A 20,110-nucleotide genomic window follows, 5' to 3' on the forward strand; every position below is an offset into this window, starting at 1 on the left:
CACCCCTACCGTGTGCACTGTCGAACCGTGGTCACCCTGTGGTCGCCATTCGCCTTGCGACGCGTGCACTTCGCTCCAGACTACATTATATTTTTTTGGCGTCGTCTTCGTCCAGCGAGCGTGCTAATCGAAATATTAAAGCGGAGAATAGCTTTCTGGAATAGTTCCACCTCCTTTTCGCGACAATGAGAGACTCGGCGGCACATGCGAGTCCGGCGGCGGCGCCAGCGACCACGCAGAAGTGGATCGTTTGCCGGGTTTGCCTGCAGCAGCCCAAGGAGCCCATGGCCTGCATTTTCAACGACGATTCGGAGAAGGATTTGACCAACATGATTCGCGAGTGCGGCGGAGTGCCCGTAAGTTTGTCCCATTGTACATCCAAACAATTCAAAAACGCAATTTCCTTGGCAGATCAAACAGTTCGATCATTACCCGGACAAGATATGCGAGAAATGCTTCAGGGTGCTGAAAATGGCATTCAAGTTCAGAGAGACCTGCCAAAGATCGTACGGCCATTTGCGGCAGTTCGTTGGTCCCGTCGAGGTGGAGCAGCGAACACCCGAGAAGAAAAGTGCCGAGCCAGCCACCAAGCTGGAGCAGGACCCCGATCCCGATGAGGCTGAGCAGGAGCCAGAACATGAGGAGGAAGAAGAGGAGTTGGATCTGGACGAAAGCCAATACGCCGAGGCGGAGGATGCCGCCGAAGCCCAGGGAGGTGTCTTTCACGAAGAGCTTGAGGATGGCATCCTTGTGGAACTGGAAAAGGATCGCATTGTACATGTGAAAAGCGAGCAAGTGGAGGAGGACGGCATAATCGAGGAGGTTTATGACGTGTACGAAACATACGAGGGCGACCTCATCACCGAGCAGGGCTATGACCATGAGATGGCCGATCAATCCCTGTCCGAATTATCTGCCGAAATCGAATACTTGGATCAGGTCGAACACGATCAGTTGACCGAAAGTGCTCACGAGGATGATGCGGATGGCGATCTGAACTCAACGGAAGAGGATTTCGTTCCCACAAAAAGTGTTCGCGCATCCATCAATGCGCGAAATGCCACTAAGCGGAGAGTGAATCCCCGCAGGTCTGCTACTTCGACGACTTCGGTGGCTGTAGAATCAGGAACCTCCAAGACAACTGCACGCAGCAATCCGCTTAAGGTCAGAAGGGGAAACAATGATGCGGCTGGCAACCAAATGGTCATCAAATCGGAGGAGGGAATCTCCATTGGCGAGGTGTTGGCGCGCAAGCATTCCGGCATCAAGACCAAGGGCGGCCACAAGATCCTTGTAGGCGACAAGAAGGAGTTCAAGTACATCTGCGATGTCTGCGGCAACATGTATCCCTCCCAGAGTCGTCTTACCGAGCACATCAAGGTCCACTCCGGCGTGAAGCCCCACGAGTGCGAGTAAGTTACTTATTAGACTTTACTGAGGTCACTATGTTCTATGGTGTGTTATTGCGACTTTAAACATAAAGTAAAAACCATGCATTAAACAATCTAATGTCGCTTATGAATCGTGGAAATATGTCTTCTCCATAAATCTTTCTAAACTGAACTTCTTTTCAGGATCTGTGGTCACTGTTTCGCCCAGGCTCAGCAATTGGCGCGCCACATGAACACCCACACTGGAAATCGGCCGTACAAATGCAGCTATTGCCCGGCAGCCTTCGCCGACTTGTCCACTCGTAACAAGCACCACAGGTAAGTTGGTGAATTCCGATTCCAATCCCGAATTGATTGAATAATTACCTCCCGCAGAATTCACACCAACGAGCGTCCCTACGAATGCGACGTTTGCCACAAGACATTCACTTACACCAACACACTGAAGTTCCACAAAATGATTCATACGGGAGAGAAGCCGCACGTGTAAGTTCCCGCTTTCCCCTGCGGATACAGTCCATATTCTCTAGTACGAACTTTCACTGTTCGATAACGTGTGTATGCAGACCGCTTTAAAAGCAGTTTAAGTTTTTTGGTATAAATGAATAGATTTGGTAGAGAGATAGAAATCGTTTATATATATATATATAAAATTTACTTTTTATTCTATAAGAATGTACAATTCACAGTGGAAACTATGTTGAAAGAGCTATGCTGTTTCAAAAGATTACTTTTTTACGATCATTAATGGTTTGAGTTTATTTGATTGTTTATTAGGTGTCTGAGGGTTAAATAAAAGAAAGACTTGACGAGTATTTAAATATTATAAATTATAAATAAGTCATAAATTAATCAAAGAGTTCGCAGTTCTTGAAAATTAATTGTAATCAATTTAAAACATGTTACTCTCTCTGCAGCTGCGAAGTGTGCGGCAAGGGTTTCCCGCAGGCGTACAAACTGCGCAACCACCGGATAATTCACGAGAGGCGCGGCCAATCCACACGGGAATCCGTCACGGGGCTGCTGCCCTACGACACGGCCAACATCGTTGGCCTGGAGATGTAAATTTCGAGCGGGGACTCCTCGTCGTCCCAAAGCGACACTTTAAACAGACACACGCGTGTAATTACACATCTAAGTATATTGATGAAATTTAAGTCTAGCCTAATTATGCGGAAATAAATTAAGAATAGCTGCGCAGATGGTCTTGGCGTCGGTCTCCTCCGGATAAAGCTGCAGTACAGCATGCACCTGGTGCGGCGGGAACAGGCTGCCCAGATGATAGCGAAGCAACCGGCGCTGCTCCTCCCGCGGAAGCTGCTGCGAGGCATGCAGTTCCTCGTTGATGCGCGAATCGGAGGCGGACAGATGGGCGAAGTTGTGAGCGGGCAGTGGCAAACCCAGTCCCTGATCCGTGACCGGGGCGGATGGCGTGCGCGTTAGATACTGGTGGTGATAGTTGGAGTTGGACTGCTGATGCTGTTGCTGTGCCTGGGGCTGTTGCTGCTGGAGGGGCGCACTGTAGGTGGGCACCAGGAGGCGGTAGGTGGGTGGCGGTTGTTGGCGCTGCAGCTTCTTGTGGCGGTTGGGCTGGTTGGATTCCACGGAGCCCTCTGACAGCTCCATTTGAGCGGAAAAGCCCTGGCACACCTGTTCGATGGTATTGGATTTGGTGCGCCCCAGGGGCTCCCGGCTAATCAATGAGCTGATTTTAACATTGTTATTGTTGCCACTCAGACTGATCATCTGTTGGCCACCGTTCGTGTGTAGGGGTGCACTGTGGGAGGCCTGCAGTGGTAGGCGCTGCAGCAGTGGCCCCTGATTGTGATGACGAAACTTGCATTTTTGCCCGTAGGTGCACTTCTTGCCGTACGGACACAATTGCTGCGCATCCGCCATTTTTTGTTGCGTCTGCGAGCACAGGAAGAGGTCCAGATTTGGTCCCGATCTGCCCAGAGGATCATCGGGTGGCATGAATATATCATTTACGAACGAGTACATCAACAGGCGTTCCTGCACCACGCGCCTGAACTCGTTGCTTTCGAGGATCAGATCCCTGTAGTTGTCGTTGGACACCACAATGCCGTCGGTTTCCACTGCCAGCTTAAGTATGAACCGATCATCGTAACAGGACACACGCTTGCCATCCAGATGTCGCGATGGCGTGAACACCAAGAATCGTTCGTGTTCCAGCTCGTAGAGCAGCTCCTGGTCGGCTATGTTGTTGTTTGCCATCTCCTTGCGCCAGTTGGGCACAAAAGCGGTGATGTCGCGATGTCCACGCTGCCGGAACCAGTCCACACAGATGCGGATGCCGCGACAGGAGAATATCAGGTTGTTGCCGTGAGAAAGGGCCACATTACTGCCATCGATTACAATGTGTCGCAAGCCAGAGATGTTGCCACCGGCGATGGAGGAGGACAGAGTGGTAGTCATGCTGGATGGGCTTCCGCCCCCGCCAATGTGGGCGGGTCGTGGTGCATCGGCCGTCAGCTTGATCAGCTCCGCCAGCAGCTCGTTCTGCTTGGCTTCCGAGCCAAGGCGCGTTAACGCCGAATGGATGGACTGTTCGCTGTAGCCGAGCTTCTTGGCGAACTCTAGGTTCTGCCGCTCCGTCGTGCGGCTGGGACTCTCATCGTCGTCGGAGCAGCTTTCCTGCTTTCTCACTGGCAACTTGTTGCTGCTGCCGTGATGTTGTTGCTGATGTATCTGCTGTTGTTTTTGCTGTTCCTGCCCTGGCTGATGTTTGTGTTGCTCCTGCACTTCGCAATCCATTTTGATGCGCATCTAACTGACCAGCGGCTGGCTATCCCTCGGCTGCTCGCACCTGCTCTTTGTGTAGCCCAATTCGTTGCGTTTTAGCTGTCCTCTGCAGCAAGTTCCGTCTATTTACATTTACAGACTAGAGCTGGGTTGCCCTTTCGCGATGTAATCGATCTTTTATCGAACATTTCGATTCGCGAAACACCAATTACGCTTTGGTATCGATAGTAGCTGAGCTAAACGCTTTAAAATTGTTTCATCGCTAGTTTGGGAGAACAGGAAACGGATTTTCGGATTTACGGATTCATCTTCCGCTTATTCTGGATTATAAATGTCCACGAAACATTTTTGGTTCTTGAAAACATTATGCCTTAATCTTATCTTATTATTAAAGGAGCCTTTTTTTTCATATTTGACATTTCACGTAAAAGACACGAGCGAAGTAACATATGTATTTATATCTTATTAATTTATATTAATAATGTTTCGTCAAAACTTAAATTTTGATTTAGTTATGAATGAAAGAAAGTATACAAAAAACCTACATTATTTTTTTAATCATTACTTACTATTTATTTTTTTTTCTTATAAAATCAATTGAATAATATTCGTGTTTCCACGTTCCATAAAGGATCCAAGCGAACAAGCATATATAAAATAAGTTTATTTTAAAATAGTTTAATACTTACTAATATTTAAACCTACAAAGACTTTTAAATAAAATACCAGCGTAAATTTAGTAACATTCATAAACATTTCTTTATTGTATTGTTGTACATAAAGTATTTCGAATATAGTTTTAACAATTTCGCACTACTATCAACATTTATAGATCTCACTTAGTTAGATTCAATTAGTTAAAATAAAGTACACATTTTTTCGTATTGAATTCTTTGTTTCATTGTACGTTTGGTCCCCCTTTTCATGACAAAAAGGATGCACTGCCTCGAATTAGCCACAAATTCAATAGTTTACTAGGTATAAGTGGTCACATCTATCTTGGTTACATAGATATCTATATGCTACGGTCGAAGTGCAATTGGATAAATGCATATACAATACGTAATATGTCCCTTCTTTCCAGCGACACTAAAGTAATTTCATTAATTTCGTTTCGTCCTGCAGCGTCCTTTCATCTTTTGCCAAGTCATGTGGCAATTAGTGGGACAGCGCTACATAAAAAAACTATAAAACTGGACGTAAAGTTCGCTACGTGTGCCATGGGAGGTTTCTTTGTGGGGTGGTTATATATCTGGGTTCGGTCCGCTTAAGTAGGAACGAGTCATTTATTTCGCACGCAGGGAAAGTGAGTTTCCCTAAAAGGATAAGGATGCATTTTGAAGGGCGAATTCTTGCGAATCCTCCTCCGAAACTAAACTCCGAAACTCCTTCCTGACTCAGACACACGACAAGTGCTAAAATTTTTGCTCCAATAATTTTTTTTTATGGTCGTCGTAAAATTTATTGTTGTTCTCGGAGCGTGTTTGGATTTTTATGCTGGCATTCTTCCTGCTTAACGGATAATTAGTAAAGTCCTCTTCTTATCTTCTCTTGCTTTGAATCCTTGTCTATTAGGGCTGATGCACTTTTAAGCTACATTTCGGTGGTTGAGTGTCAAGTTAACTTTTGTGTTTGTGGTCAAAGTTTTGTCTTATGAGGTGTAAGAATAAAAGAGGTTAAAGAAACTTGAATAGCAGCATAACTGAACAAAGAAAATCTTGGAAAATTTAATAAAGCTATAAAAGAAGTCATATATGACACAGAAACAAAGAACATACTTTAAGTACTTCATCGTAAATCTTTCAACATAAAATCTTCTCAGAGTTAATTTTCCAAGTCAATAGACCCATTTGGTCACAAGTAATTCGTCTGGCTCTGCAGTAAGTGCCCTCCATCCGCAGGATCTAAAAAGGACTCGCTCACCACGTGGTTGCCAGGCAATAGATGAGCTCTCATCAGGGCCTGCCAATTTGTCAAACGATAATTTCTGGTCCAACGAACTTTGTCATTTATCAGTTGTTTAATTTTTAAAAGCATTTCCAGAGGATAAAGCCCCTTGCCCATCGAACTCGAGTTATTTGTTTGCTCTTAGGCCTCTTGATGTGCCTAAAAAGCGGGAGAAACAACAAAATGCCTTGAAACCGATGACGGAGGTTGTCTAAGCTGATTAACCATGAGTTCCCGACACATGGCCATAAGGCGGATGTGTGTTGGTTTTTTCGATTTCAGGATGTGAGATGCTTATTTTTGTGGAACCTTCCGCCTGACATGAGCTTTAATTTATGCCCACAGTTCTGTTTGCCGAAAAGGGCCTTTAAATGTGGTCCATTTTGCTCTAGTTTAATGCCAACTCTTTCTGTCCTTTTTATCTTTCTCTTATTTCCCTCGGAATCGCTTTGCTACCACGGAATCGTTGGGCGATTTCCCTTATTGTTCCTTAACGCTTTGTTCGTGTGCACTGCACCCAGTTTCCGCTACTGTTTTTATTATTACAGCCTCGAGCCACGGTCTTGAACCCCAATCCAAAAAAAGCGGATTCCACAGAGCATCAAGGAAAAAGGCAACCAAAAAATGGATATAAGAAAAGTCACTCACTAGCTGGTGGCGTCTTTTCCCTCTCCATTGGATGGTTAAATGCTCCCGCGCTGTCAATACTCGAAATTGGAATGTGTGTACGAGCACACCGAAAACAGTCTGCCAGAAGTTGGAGTTATTAAAATTTATGCGAATAATATAAATCTTGAAATCACTTAAAAGACAAAACTATGAAATCATAATTTACTCGGATAAAACTGGTTTAAATCTATTATTAATCATAATTCATATAAAAATCAAAACTCATAATGTTTTTTTTATTTTTAGCCGTTGTCTGTCCTAATATTTTTGAATTTGTATTCCATTTTAATATTACATTCCTACTTGGAAATTGATCAAACTTTATTGGTGATGCCTGTTAATTAAAGCTTTTGTAAATTTAAATCTTCGTCCCGTGTTATTGGTCGTTTTTTTGCGGTTTTCAATGAACTTACTCTGTTTCTCAGTGCACATATGCACAATGTTTCCAGAATTCAGTTTGGAGCAACCATATCGACGTAGCGCAGTGCAAAAGTATCGCTTATATATCTTGCGCTGCCATTATTCCGTGGTGTGAGGTTTCGGTTGGGACTTTTTTATTATTCCTGCTCGGTTTGACAAACAAGAGGTTGCTGCATGGTGGAATTCGAGTGAATTGCATTTTAAATTGAAATGCCTGGGTGCGGCATAAAAACCCATATTTATGAAAGTCTTAAAAAGTCTGCTTCTTTTGCAGCAGCCGAATTTAAAAAGTGCTATGCCAGCGCAGAAACCATTTCACTTGTGTTGGCTATGTTTTCCTAACGAGAATGCAACGGGGAAAACACAAAATGGGAAAATACAAACGCCTAATTGGCTGGTCAAATGTCAAGTGCCAAGTAGCTAGTGGTGGCACCCACTGTGCACAGTGGACAAATAATCCGAACAATGGAGCCATGTTTCCCGGCACTTGAGAAACTGCAACTGTGGCAAAGTCAACGGAGATGCCGGAACGTTTAAGCAGCACAAAAATGCCACTGGTTTCCGATTTGGGTACGTGTCTGTTCGTTGTTTGGGTTGCAAGTTGGGTTGGGGCTAGAGGAAAACGGAAGCAGGCGGTTGGATGCAGCCTCTCTGGGTTATTTTTGTTGGCCAACTAAATCGTCAACGTCAACATTGTCGCAGACCGTGTTGACATTTGGCCTTGCACCGCCTCCCACTGCAGAGGATAACAAAAACACAGGACGAAAAAAGGGGAAGTCCCATTGTGGGCTCTTAAATTCCGGTGGGGACACCCTCTAGGCGTTGATATAGTACTCCCGCTTCTTCTGGCACTTCTCATACGCAATGTAGCACAGGGCGATGGTGATGAGGACCAGTATGGTGATACCCATTATGATGCTGACCAGTATAATCTCATCGTTGATGCTCTTGTACGAGTGACCTGCAAAAAGACAAGGATAAGCAAAGGAAACTCGATTTAGAGGCCTCGCTGACAAATTACAGGCAATTATTCTTGTCAGGTGGGTGAATTTTTTTGGGGGTGGTGGACAGGTGATCCAGTTCCCCACTGTCACTCACCAATCCCCAGTTTGGTTTTTAAGGGTTCAGTCCATGCTTATTCAAACAATGGGAACAGCGGATCATGACAAATGCAGTGCTGTAAAGAATAAACGATGGCCATATGCCACAAGCAATCTGGATGACAACCCACGCACACACAAAGCAGCTATAAAAACTCGCAATAAACAAAAATAATATGAGAATTGGATTTGCAACTCGCATTTTTATATCAGCAGATGTGCAGATTTTTTACAATTCCGCTTTATATAAATTGTGTTATTAACGCAATTATTGGCGAAAGATAGAGAAAAAATATTTCAAGGATTAAGATTTAAGCTTGATTTACGATTAAGTTGAAATGGTTTCTAGGTTTGAAAAAACAAAAAAGTGAAGGTTTTTCTTTTATTCTATACATAGATGGCAGATGGTTCCCATTACAATATATTTCATTCAAGGTTAAAAATTAAAAATAACGTTTAGCAAGAATAAGGAATTCATTTCTGTTTATTCAAAACACTTTACTTATGCATTGCTAAATATTTGTCATCAGTGTTTTGAAGTAAATTGTTTAAAAATATTAAAGTTTTTAAATTCGAATATTATAAATAATATTCTTTATACCATATATAGAATATATAACTTCTGACTGCAAGGGTATTTTTATCCTCTCTGTACAGCAATTGCTAACATATAAATTTCAAGCCCGACAAATTAAATCTGAATTCTCGAATTATTTGTTAAAAAATCGCATTGCGGCTAAATAATTTGCAATGTCATTAGCTTTGGAGGTTTGATTTAATTTATATACGAGGGGGGCATTTGCAAATGTAAAGCATTTATTTAAAAAGCGGTTGGTAGAATTTCAATTTGCCGTAACCAAAACCATCTGCACCCTCCCAACTTTTGCAAATAGCCTCGCATTGTTCGGCTCCATTTGGGCCAAATGTTTGTTATATGGGTAATTTAGCACATAATCGATGTCGAGCATTCAGTCTACACACATCAAACCGTTTCAAATCTTGTTCTTGTCTTGTGGTCGGCAGTCAAGCCGACGCCGCCAGAGATTTGTTAATTAGAAGGCTCGTGTTACGAGGTCTCAAAACCCAATGGCCCAAGAGCCGTGGCCCAAAGCTATGGTACTACATAAATCTCATATTCCGTATATTATGTATATAAAATATAGTATGTTACATATGCACGGCTTAACATTCGAGTGTTTGTGCGTTAATGTACTTGGTCGTCGGCATCAAGGCGTTGAGTGTTTTTCATGGCTCACAGTTCACGGTCACTCAGCCTTACTCAGATAAATAGGCAATCATTTGGATTGCTTTTTGCTGGCCAAATGGCTCACCTGCTGCTATGCTGGCCATAAAACACAAATGGATGCACAAAATATTGTGCGAAACTCCAGAGGATAAAATGAGATTTATGGGTGATGTATATTTACTAACATTTAAATATAAGACACTTGATAAGATACATAATTTATTCATCTTAAAAGCGAGGTGTTTTGATTTCGGCTGACCAACCTAAATATTTCACAATTTTATTGTTAATATTTTTTCAAATATTTTACGGGTTTTGCAGCATGAATCATATTGACGAGCTGAAAAGTAGATCTCCAGACAAAATGCTTTAAAGCTGCAGATACAAAAATTGCAATTTTTTTGTGAAGAACGTATTTAAATTTGGTCTTAATGCTGTGAACTATGTTCTGAACTATGGTGACCCCATAGTTCAAATAGTTAAAATCAAATGAAATCAAATCCCAGAGTCTGAGATGATGGGATTTGTCGGAGTTTTAGAGCTATTATATACCAATTAGGAACTACTATTAGCCAACAATTGTACCATTAGCCACTTAGATGCTTTGCGAAACTTTTCAATGGTCTTCAAGTGCGGTCAAAGTCTTCTGTCCACAGGCAAAGTACACGCTTCTTGGGGTTTGTTCTTTTTCAAGACAACAAATTTGCGGTTGCTTAAAACATCAAAAGCGCACAGAAAAGTTTGCCATATCAAATAATAATTCACAGAAATGCCTTTCCGGGACGTCTGACAAAGTTCATGCTGTCAAAATGAAAGTTATGATAGCGTGAAATATGCAAAACGAATGCAAGGCGCCTACTCTTCCGCCACAAATTGAAAACTGAAATGGATTTGGAAGAACCCATGGGCAAAAACTGGGCTAAACTGAGCGTAAATTATTAAGGTTCACGAGCAGATGAGCCTAACTATATTAGGGGATTCACCCAAGGACACATGTCCTGCCAGCCGATATGTATTAAATTTCATTTATTGTTCTCTTTCCGCACAAAAATACAGTCAATAAAGTCATTTGACAGATTATGTGAATGGACAGTGGACAAAAAACATAAAGGCATCGGAGTTAGGGTCGCACATTCATCAGGCATTATGTAATCATCCTCTGCCAAGTCAGTGTGTGTTCTGTGTGTCCTGAGTCTGACATCTTCCGAAATGTTTTGTGGCCACAAGGATTTGGCCAACATTGGGGAATTTTATTTGGGCCAGATTGTAGAAGCTCTCCTTTAACACTCCGACCGCTGTAAGAAAATATTTAGTACTATACCGAGAAAAAATCGTAAAAAGTGTACACCAACCAAAGCAATTGTGTTTTTCTTCAATACAATTGTAATGCAAATTATTATATTGAATGCTAACTTTCAATAAATCATTTCGTCCAGTGCAGGTTTCGAAAAGCAGAATTTGACCTTCCCAGAGAAAAGAATTGCGTCGGGAAATTATCAATTAGATGACATCAAAGTGGTTCAGATTAAATGGTCCCCTCTAAAGCGGCACTAGTTGTTCCCGACCACCAGCTAAAGATTTTTTAAATGTTGCTGAATAACCCAGCACTCCGTTCTCCTTAGATCTAATTACTTACACATAGGTACTAAACTTATATATACATTTTAACACAACTGGGGACTGCAACTAGGCAAGATGGCAGATCAAGAAGCACAACGGTGGGTTCGCATTTGTTTTAGGAGGTAACTCCCAACTTATATATCGAATTCCTTAGGAAATTCGTCTTGGGACGCTGTTGTAAGTTCCACTGGCGAGGTATTATCACAATAATCATACCTACACTCACAATGCCGATTCTTTTACATGGTCTCCTGAACAACATGGCCGTAAGTACGATTTATATTTTTTAGATATCACAAACTTGATTAAAGTGATGTTTTAGGAGTACAAGTGCTTGTGGCTTATTGTCACCATGGCCCTGATGTGGATTACTGAAGCCCTACCGATTTATGTCACCGCATTGTTGCCCCTTATCTTTTGTCCGATACTTGGTCTTGTGGTGAGTTAAAAAATGTCCCAAGAATAGAGCTCAATTAAATAAGTGAAAACCCGATTCAAATAAAATAAACTTTCTTTTTAGAATGCCGATAAGCTTTGCCAACAGTACTTCACCGAAACCATAGTGGTATTCATAGGTGGGCTTATTGTGGCCTTGGGAATTGAGTACTGCAATCTACACACGAGAATTGCCCTGAGAGTTATTCGGATTATCGGTGGAAGTCCTAGGCGGTAAGCCTTATTTCAATCAGTCATGCTTTAAGATGTTAAGGTTTTAATTGAAGTCGAACAAGTACAGTAGTAGGGAGTGAGTTGAATATACTCGTATATATATATTCTTTAACAATATCAGTAGCCCTCTTTCTTGCACTTTAGAGATTGTGCAATAAGGCAACATGCTCGCATTACTGCTTGCGTATTGGCATCTTTCTCTTAAAGTATTTAGTTGACTGTGTCCCTCTCTCTTATTGGATTTCTAATAACTTATTTAACGAGAACGAGTAGAGTTAAAGGGTATACATAGATTTTGTCTGCCCATAGCGACGACTAAGTTGAAAAAGTTTGTTTAGAAAGTTCACATTCCCATTCTATGGTTAATTTGTATATTTGTGCCATATATATTTTTTGAGCATGCCAAAGACGTTGTCAAGTTCCATTGGTAAATTAAAAGAAAATAGGGTGTCTGATGGGGGATGAACTCGGTTAAGAGTTTTTTTCTTGTTAATCGTTAATGTTCACACTTTTTGTAATATTAATTATAACATGCATTTAAATTAGTTTACAATCATAGCTATATTTTTTCCTAATTCGATAATCCTTTTAGGCTATTTGTAGGCATTATGATTGTTAGTTCGTTTATGGGATTGTGGATATCCAACTCTGCCGGAACGGCTATGATGTGTCCCATTGTTAAAGCGCTGATCACAGAATTGAATGCCGTGAGTATAATAATAATTCGAGTAATTCAAACCTAATATACATTTTTTGATTTTGATACTACTTACTACTTTCTACTACAATTCGAAGAACAACATATTTCCCGTTTATATGACGCAAGAAGAAGAACCAGTAGAGGAGGGAGAGTAAGTATAATACAGTTTTAGATCTTAAATCTTTAATTTTCATCTTGCGCAGACCACCACATCCGTCCAAGATTACGATAGCCTTCTACGCTGGCATAGCCTACGCCAACACCATTGGGGGACTGGGAACTCTGATTGGTACAGGAACGAATCTGGTCTTTAAAGGCATATACTCGGAGTAATAAAGTTGGTTTTGAAAAGCTGAATACCAAATTAAGATAATGTGTTTCGACAGCCGGTTTCCCACTTCCACGGTGGAGATTACATTTGCCAACTTCATGTTCTACTCGATCCCCGTGATGGTGATATTAAACATTACGCTGGTTATCATTTGTTTTCTCATAACACACATGGGCCTGTTTCGACCAAAAAGTAAGACCGGACAAATTATTTCTGAGGCCAACAAAAACAGGAAACTAATGGAGGATGTTTTGCGCCAGCGCCATATTGATTTGGGCCCAATGAACTGTCATGAAATTCAAATGGCCATCGCCTTTGGTTCTATGATAGTTCTTCTTATTACCCGCAAACCGGGCTTCTTTCCGGGCTGGAGTGATTTGATTGATAGAAAGTGTGTACCCATTCATATATGTAGGTCTCAATGATGTGACCCCTAAATGATAAATGATGATATACATTATGATATTCATAATTTTAATGCTCTTCCATTTCAGGGTAGTCGGAAGTTCAGCTGGAATGTTCTTGATTGTTCTATTGATTTTTGCTTTGCCCACCCAATATACGTTCTTTAAGTACTGCTGCGGTAAAGGTAGGTTTCTTTATAACATAGGTGAAGACAGTCTCACATTGCATCTCGAATTACAGCTCCGTTTTCCGCCCAGGCGATAGATGCGTTATTATCTTGGGAATATGTTTTACGTAACATTCCCTGGGGCCTAGCATTTCTTCTGGGTAGGTTTCTTTGGTTCAGGCCCACATATTCGAAATATGTACCGAGTATACGAGTAAGTAACAGCGTATACTAGCTTCGTTGAACATGAAGTAAGAGGTAGAAGGAAGCGTGTTCGACCCTCTAGAATATGTATATTCATGATCTGACGTTGTCCGTCCGCCTGTCCGTATGAACGTTGTGAGATCGGGAACCATAAAAGATCAAGATTTAGCAAGCTGATTCTAAAGGTTAAAGTTGCCTCCCCCAACCTAACAATCTAACGCACATTCTTTGAAAAATGTTTTGATATTGTTTGCCAATTTCTATTGCTATTCAAAAATATTGATGGAATTTTTTCTTTCACACTTGCACTATATGTTTTTCCTATCAACATTCATATACATGCCAAAAGTGGTCAGTGGCAAGCAATTACAAGTGAAGCATTCCTCTCTCCATCTATCTTCCACGTAGCACGGGTATCTGATAGTCTGATAGTACTCGACTATAGGGATCTTGGTTTAATTGCAGGTGGTGGCTTTGCCTTGGCCGAGGCCAGCCGACAAAGTGGACTTAACATAATGATCGCCAAGGCCATGCAAGTCCTCAACGGATTGCCGAGTATGGTGTTGCAGTTGATTACGCTTGTAATGTCCAATTTTTTCTCGTCTTTCAACGCCAACGTTGTTGTGGCGAACATTGTCCTACCAGTTCTATGCGAAATGGTAAGATGCCTTTTACTTTTTATTTATTACTTATTTGTTTCTTTTTTACATGAAGGCCCTTGCTCTGGAAATGCATCCTTTAATTTTAACTCTACCAGCTTGTTTGGCAATTAGCATGGTCTACTTTTTACCCGTGAGCACGCCCCCAAATGCTATTGTTACCCAATATGCACATATTAAGACCAAATACTTTGTAAGCTTTAAGATAATACAAATTTCCAGTTTAAAATATTTATTTTCTAGGCGTGCTGCGGTATTTTGCCCACCTTTATCGGGCTTTTCGTGTCAATGCTGAACACGAATACATGGGGAATGATAATTTTTCCAGAAGCGAGTAGCTTTCCAGATTGGGCAAAGGAAATTAAGAATCGTACAAAAATTTAATGATGGAATATATAAATATACCCCGTACATCTTCAGTTAAAGGGCATACCTTTCTATTAGTTATGTATTCTATAAAAATTACGTATTCGACCTTAAGAAGTAATTACAATTTCAATTTATATATTGCAGATCGCAAGAACGTCATGTATGTTATATCTGTAATGAGTATCTGATAACCAAGGCAATCCCTCGGCTACATTCGTGCCATCGATTTCATTGATTTGTTCGAACTTTATTCTTGGCCTATAGTCGGCCATGATATTTCTGTTTAGTTTTTAAAGCGAGAAATTCTTTACAATCGTACTAGAAGAGAAACAAAATGGGAGAGTGAGTATTTTATAAATCAATTTTAAAGGACCTATCGACTTTAGACCTCGTCTTGCAGTGCCGACGGAAAACTTGCAGGCGGCCAGGTCGTAAAGAGATGTTGCGGCTTCCATTGGAGGGGCAAGGCAACCGTCATAATTCCTCTCATCACATTGCCGTTACTGATCTATGGGATCCTGGAGAATAACTTGGCAAGTTAAGCAGGCCACATCCCCGAGTGGATAATTTGTTATCCCTACCCGCAGGCATATGTGTGCATGTATCTGGTGGCCAATATGGCGCTCTTCTGGATAACGGAAGCCATTCCATTATATTTGACAGCTCTGTTTCCAGTTTTCTTTCTGCCACTGTCCGGTATTTTGGTAAGTTATTGAGGTTGAAAAATATTTAAGATTTAATGTTTAATTTGCAATACTTTTGCCCTACTTTACAAAGACTTCGGAAAAGGTGTGTGGCTTTTACTTCAGTGACACCGTGGTTATGTTCGTGGGAGGACTGCTTATTGCTCTGGCCATAGAATACAGCAATCTCCATCAGCGCATCGCACTCAACACTATTCTACTAGTGGGCTGCAGTCCGAGACGGTAAGGACTTTTTTGAAACCTATTTAAAAACTAAGGAGATATCTCTTTGACCAGCTTGCACTTCGGATTGGTCATGGTGACTTGCTTCATATCGCTTTGGATTTCAAACTCAGCTGCCACTGCTATGATGTGTCCCATAGTCAAAGCAGTACTCAATGAAATGGAAGCTGTGAGTAGATTCCTATTAACCGAGGTAACACTTTTCCAATAATGCAGGGATCCTTGTCGGATATTTTTTTAAAATCAATATCGGTCCTTCAGGCCGGATAGCCCGTAAAATTGGTACTAATATCGGTCATAAGCTTACAATCCACATCGCCTAATAAACTAATAGTTTCTGTAAAGAATTCATGTAAACTCTTACTTTTAGCAAAAAATTTTTGCCATTTACAAGTCGCAGGAAGAGGAGCCGGTGGAGGAAGGCGAGTATGTGAAAATTTCCTGCAATTAGGGAATCTGTATTACAAACACGGCAATTTTCTTGCAGCCCCCCGCATCCGTCGACCATCTCGATGGCTTTCTATTTTGGCATCGCATATTCTTCGTCCATCGGTGGTTGTGGCACCTTGATTGGAACTGGCACGAATCTGACTTATAAGGGCTTATACGATACGTAAGGACGATAGGTTGAGTTTGCCGGTCATTTTGATAGTATGCAGCTGATAAAACCCATAGACGGTTTCCCAACTCCGAGGAGAAGATTGACTTCCCCATCTTTATGGCCTACTCCATTCCGTTTGTAGTGATCGTGCTCATCTTTCTCACCTACTTCTCGCTGCAAGTCACCCACATGGGGCTCTTCCGGCCTAATAGCAAAATTGGTCAGGAGGTGAAGAAGGGCACCGAGAGCCAAGACGTTGTCAAGGACGTGATCAAGCAGCGCAAGGTGGAGTTGGGACCGATGAGTTGCCATGAGATTCAAGTGGGTCTGCTCTTCGTGCTGATGATTATCCTACTGTTTACCCGTAAGCCGGGTTTCTTTCCCGGATGGGCTGATTTCCTAAATGCCAAGTTCGTTTTTCCCAAAGATCTCTGTAGCTGTAAGCACGTTTAGTATAAATGATTCCATTCTAGAGCCATAGGCAGTGGCCCGCCAGTATTTTTCGCGACAGTTCTGCTCTTCGCCCTGCCCACACAGTATACCTTCTTCAAGTACTGCTGCGGAAAGGCTCCTTTCCCAGCACAAGCGTTGGATGCCTGTCTGTCGTGGGTCTACTGCCAGAAGTATACCCCTTTTGGCCTGGCCTTTCTGTTGGGTAAATAACTCTCTCTCTCTCTTGTTATTGAAATATCATATTGAATTTATCATATTTGGTGCCATTCTATTTAATTTCCTTGTCAGGAGGAGGATTTGCTTTGGCTGAAGGCAGCAGGGTAAGCGGAATGGCCAAGATGCTGGGCGAGTCCTTAGCATTTGCTGGTAAAATGCATTCCGTTCTCGTTATTTCTATGTGTATTATAATCTCCCTATTCTGCACTGCATTCGCTTCCAACGTGGCCATCTGCAACATTCTGATCCCGATCTTCTCGGAAATGGTATGTTGATCCCGGCCGCACCCCTCAAATATTTTCACATAAGAATACGTTTATCCTTTAGGCCCTGGCCATCAAAGTGCATCCAATGAAATTGACTTTTCCTGCTGCTCTGGCCTGCAGCCTAGCCTTTCATCTGCCCGTAAGCACCCCACCTAATGCAATTATATCAGGCTTTACGGGCTTGAAGACAAAGTACATGGCCATCGCCGGGGTTCTGCCCACATTTTTTTCCTTTCTATGTCTGCTGTTCACCGGAACGGTGTGGACCATGCTGATCTATCCGGGGACGACGGAATTCCCCAAGTGGGCTGTTTAGGTCCATTTATATAGTGAACAATAGTGATAGCAAAGTGAGTTTAGATCCAACACCACGACCAATTTTGAAAAACCTTGTTCATATTATTTTTTTTAGAATAATCCATATCTACAGACATACCTTAAAAAGATGATAGGTGTACAAAATTTCTGGTATCCCCAATAATATTTCTGTCAAATCAAAAGGCCTTTAAATTCAAAAGAACGGGATTTTTCTTTTGGCAGCAATTTTGTTGAGTTGTATGCCGTGTTTTGCTAAATGTGAGTACCATATTCGTTGTAAACTGACCTTTAATAATTTTTGCGTTTCAGTTTTAGGTGTCTGCACATTTCTCAGTCCAAGCTTATTCAGTATTTTGTTTGATAGCTAATAAATAAAAAAGCCCACAATTTGCGGCAATACAACTAAAGCTAACTTGTTTAAAAGTACAGAAGCTTTCCTAATGTCTAAATGTGGCATAGAATTTTGAGAAGGGCGAAATTGTAGCCTACGGGTGGGCATTCAAACTCACTTAGCAGACAATTTGGGACAAGGGGAAACAAAAATTGTATGCAAACACAGCAATAAGTTCCTACGGCTGGCCCTTCACCTAAACTCATTCACCGTCGCAGGTATTGTTTGGTGGCATATAATCAAGCGAAACGTCCTTTACTCCCCAACTGAGTTATATTGCTTTCATGCGTGAATGATATGCTGAGCCCCCGAAGAACAGCTCAGCTATCTGTAGCGCACAAATCTCCTGCCGACACACGAACAAATAAAAAGTGTACACTTCCGAGAAAAATGCCGGTGCGAATGCTCATGTGAGTAAAAGACGCACCGAAATAAATGTAATAAAACACTGACAAGCAGAATATACCATACATACGTAATCAAGACTCGAATAAAAACACGCTTTTCAACACTGATTACGGTGAGGCATGCGGCAGGACTTCATCAGCAGGACTCCAGGACGACAGGACGCCAGGACGACGCCATCGGGGGCCGACATAAGCCCGCCAAATGGGCGACAGTGTGGAGAACAAATCGCCCATTCACCACCCCCAAAGTGCCCGGGGCGAAAGTACAGTGGTTAGGGGGCGAAATAACAACGAGACTCGTAGTTTATTCATATACCAATAATATTTCATTAAACATAATTCGGTTTCGCCTTTGTATGGCAGACAGGCAGTAAGCTGAATGGATTTCATGAATTATTGAAAAACAGCAAATAATAATATTAATAATATTTGTTGCGATATATAAAATGGCAAATTAAAATAAATCATCTGTGGTGATAATAAAAACATTTCATGAGATGCGGAGTAATGGAAGCCCAAGTATCTATAGGTATGTCATTCTCAAATATGACCGGCAAAAAACTGGTATCTGGATCGCACATTATCCTTATCTACTCACCACTGTAATAATTGTTGTCCGAATATCCGTATTTGCCGGCTGTCCTACCCCCGCCGGCCATCGTTATAGATTGCTTTGTTTCCTTGGCTCGTGCTAATACTTCCTGTTGCCCTACGCCGATGTTGTGCTTGTTAGTTGTATGTTATGGCTGTAGCTGCCACTTCGGGACCATAAAACACTCAAGCTGATCGGCTTTGGCTTTGGATGGGCTACAGTTCCTGCTGCAAATGCTGCTGCTGGTGGCGAGAGGCGGAAAGGAATGCAAATAAAATTTGGGCAAATCAAAACCGGCAAATTGTTAATGACTCTGTCAGAAGCACAATGAACTTGGGTATGAAACAGATATCGGAAATCACACACACAAGGACCTAACATTTGCCTACGGCACTCAAACATGATATGAAAGTAAGTCACAGTGTTCTGCAATTGGCGAAAGAGCGTTCAGTAATGTCTTCAGAGCTACAAAATTATATTCTCCTGCTTCTCAAAAAGAAGTTATGCTTTAAACTAGCTTAAAATAAATTTGTATATGTGACTTCAGAAAGAAATTGTGTAAAATTGAAGAAAAAACATTAAAAGGAAAGAATTTAGTTAAAAGGTGTTTCAAGAATACATTTTCAACCCCACTTTTAGGTTCTATCAAACGTAAGCATTGACAACGTTACGTATACGTGATATTTAGCTTGTACTCCACTGAACAAAACATAACTTTAATTCAGTCAAAATATAGGCCCATCCAAACATACAAATAATCGGTCTAGCTCTGTTCGCCTTCAATATAATTCGCTTAATACACGGCAGCTTAGCCGCCAGTCACGTTACATATACGCAGTGTCAGCACGTTTTAATTACAGCAAACACCCTAACAGGAGGGCGCGCCTCGTCTGGTCGTGTAATTATGCATATAATTAATATGCAAGTACTTATTTAATATTAACCAAATTGCTGCCACTTGAAGCGTGTCGCCAACGGCAACAGCAGGAGTAACCATCGAGTTTTGTGCTCCCATGGCAACAATAAATTGTGTTCAATTTGTGTAATTAGTGTAAGAAGCTTTGGCTGCCAAAGGTGAATGGGCTTGAGTATGTGGGATTGTGTGCCAGTGGGCGGGGCCAATTTACACACATAAATTGTTTCCCCAGCTTAGAGAAAGCAATTTGGAAATTGCATGCCAAGTGATCACGGGGGTTGCAGGTGGGGGCTGTGCGGTTCATGCCTGATGCATTCCTCTAGTTAGTCCGCTCCATTTACTTGCCTTACTATGCCTTGGGGGTT

General features: G+C 41.8%; 5 protein-coding genes across 7 annotated transcripts; 3 read left to right on the forward strand and 2 right to left on the reverse strand.

Annotated features, from left to right (window-relative positions):
• The first annotated feature begins 42 nt into the window (after nt 1-42).
• Nucleotides 43-2,591, forward strand: LOC120454436 (zinc finger protein interacting with ribonucleoprotein K). The gene is made up of 5 exons (XM_039639732.2): nt 43-356; nt 412-1,412; nt 1,575-1,709; nt 1,767-1,877; nt 2,309-2,591. Exons 1-5 carry the CDS (start codon nt 186-188, stop codon nt 2,454-2,456), a joined length of 1,566 nt encoding a protein of 521 aa, XP_039495666.1. The 5' UTR covers nt 43-185; the 3' UTR covers nt 2,457-2,591.
• On the reverse strand, nt 2,556-4,332 carry LOC120454435 (endoribonuclease ZC3H12A). The gene has a single exon (XM_039639731.2). The coding sequence runs from the start codon at nt 4,176-4,178 to the stop codon at nt 2,556-2,558; it is 1,623 nt and encodes a 540-aa protein (XP_039495665.1). The 5' UTR covers nt 4,179-4,332.
• Nucleotides 4,333-4,917: 585 nt separating this feature from the next.
• Nucleotides 4,918-19,345, reverse strand: LOC120451508. Its single transcript, XM_039635264.2, has 2 exons — nt 18,836-19,345; nt 4,918-8,151 (listed from the first exon to the last, which is right to left on the reverse strand). The coding sequence occupies exons 1-2, from the start codon at nt 18,894-18,896 to the stop codon at nt 8,006-8,008; spliced, it is 207 nt and encodes a 68-aa protein (XP_039491198.1). The 5' UTR covers nt 18,897-19,345; the 3' UTR covers nt 4,918-8,005.
• LOC120451503 (protein I'm not dead yet 2) lies at nt 11,138-14,934 on the forward strand. 3 transcript variants are annotated; one of them, XM_039635255.1, is made up of 14 exons: nt 11,138-11,254; nt 11,311-11,422; nt 11,479-11,595; nt 11,677-11,825; nt 12,418-12,532; nt 12,621-12,676; nt 12,729-12,854; nt 12,912-13,247; nt 13,351-13,445; nt 13,502-13,588; nt 14,097-14,290; nt 14,346-14,483; nt 14,534-14,734; nt 14,804-14,934. In XM_039635255.1, the coding sequence occupies exons 1-13, from the start codon at nt 11,232-11,234 to the stop codon at nt 14,672-14,674; spliced, it is 1,689 nt and encodes a 562-aa protein (XP_039491189.1). In that variant the 5' UTR covers nt 11,138-11,231; the 3' UTR covers nt 14,675-14,734; nt 14,804-14,934. The 3 variants fall into 3 exon arrangements, with proteins under 3 accessions (XP_039491189.1, XP_039491190.1, XP_039491192.1); XM_039635256.2 differs by lacking the exons at nt 14,346-14,483; nt 14,534-14,734; nt 14,804-14,934 and having other exon boundaries at nt 13,502-13,641; nt 14,097-14,284; XM_039635258.1 differs by lacking the exons at nt 14,097-14,290; nt 14,346-14,483; nt 14,534-14,734; nt 14,804-14,934 and having other exon boundaries at nt 12,912-13,267; nt 13,502-13,520.
• Nucleotides 14,860-17,846, forward strand: LOC120451505 (protein I'm not dead yet 2). Its single transcript, XM_039635259.1, has 13 exons — nt 14,860-15,001; nt 15,060-15,192; nt 15,247-15,363; nt 15,437-15,585; nt 15,640-15,754; nt 15,956-16,011; nt 16,073-16,198; nt 16,261-16,596; nt 16,660-16,841; nt 16,928-17,121; nt 17,183-17,471; nt 17,534-17,697; nt 17,749-17,846. Exons 1-11 carry the CDS (start codon nt 14,994-14,996, stop codon nt 17,435-17,437), a joined length of 1,671 nt encoding a protein of 556 aa, XP_039491193.1. The 5' UTR covers nt 14,860-14,993; the 3' UTR covers nt 17,438-17,471; nt 17,534-17,697; nt 17,749-17,846.
• Nucleotides 19,346-20,110: the final 765 nt, after the last annotated feature.

Source organism: Drosophila santomea, chromosome 3R (assembly GCF_016746245.2).
Source record: "Drosophila santomea strain STO CAGO 1482 chromosome 3R, Prin_Dsan_1.1, whole genome shotgun sequence".
NCBI classification, from domain to species: Eukaryota; Metazoa; Arthropoda; class Insecta; order Diptera; family Drosophilidae; genus Drosophila; species Drosophila santomea.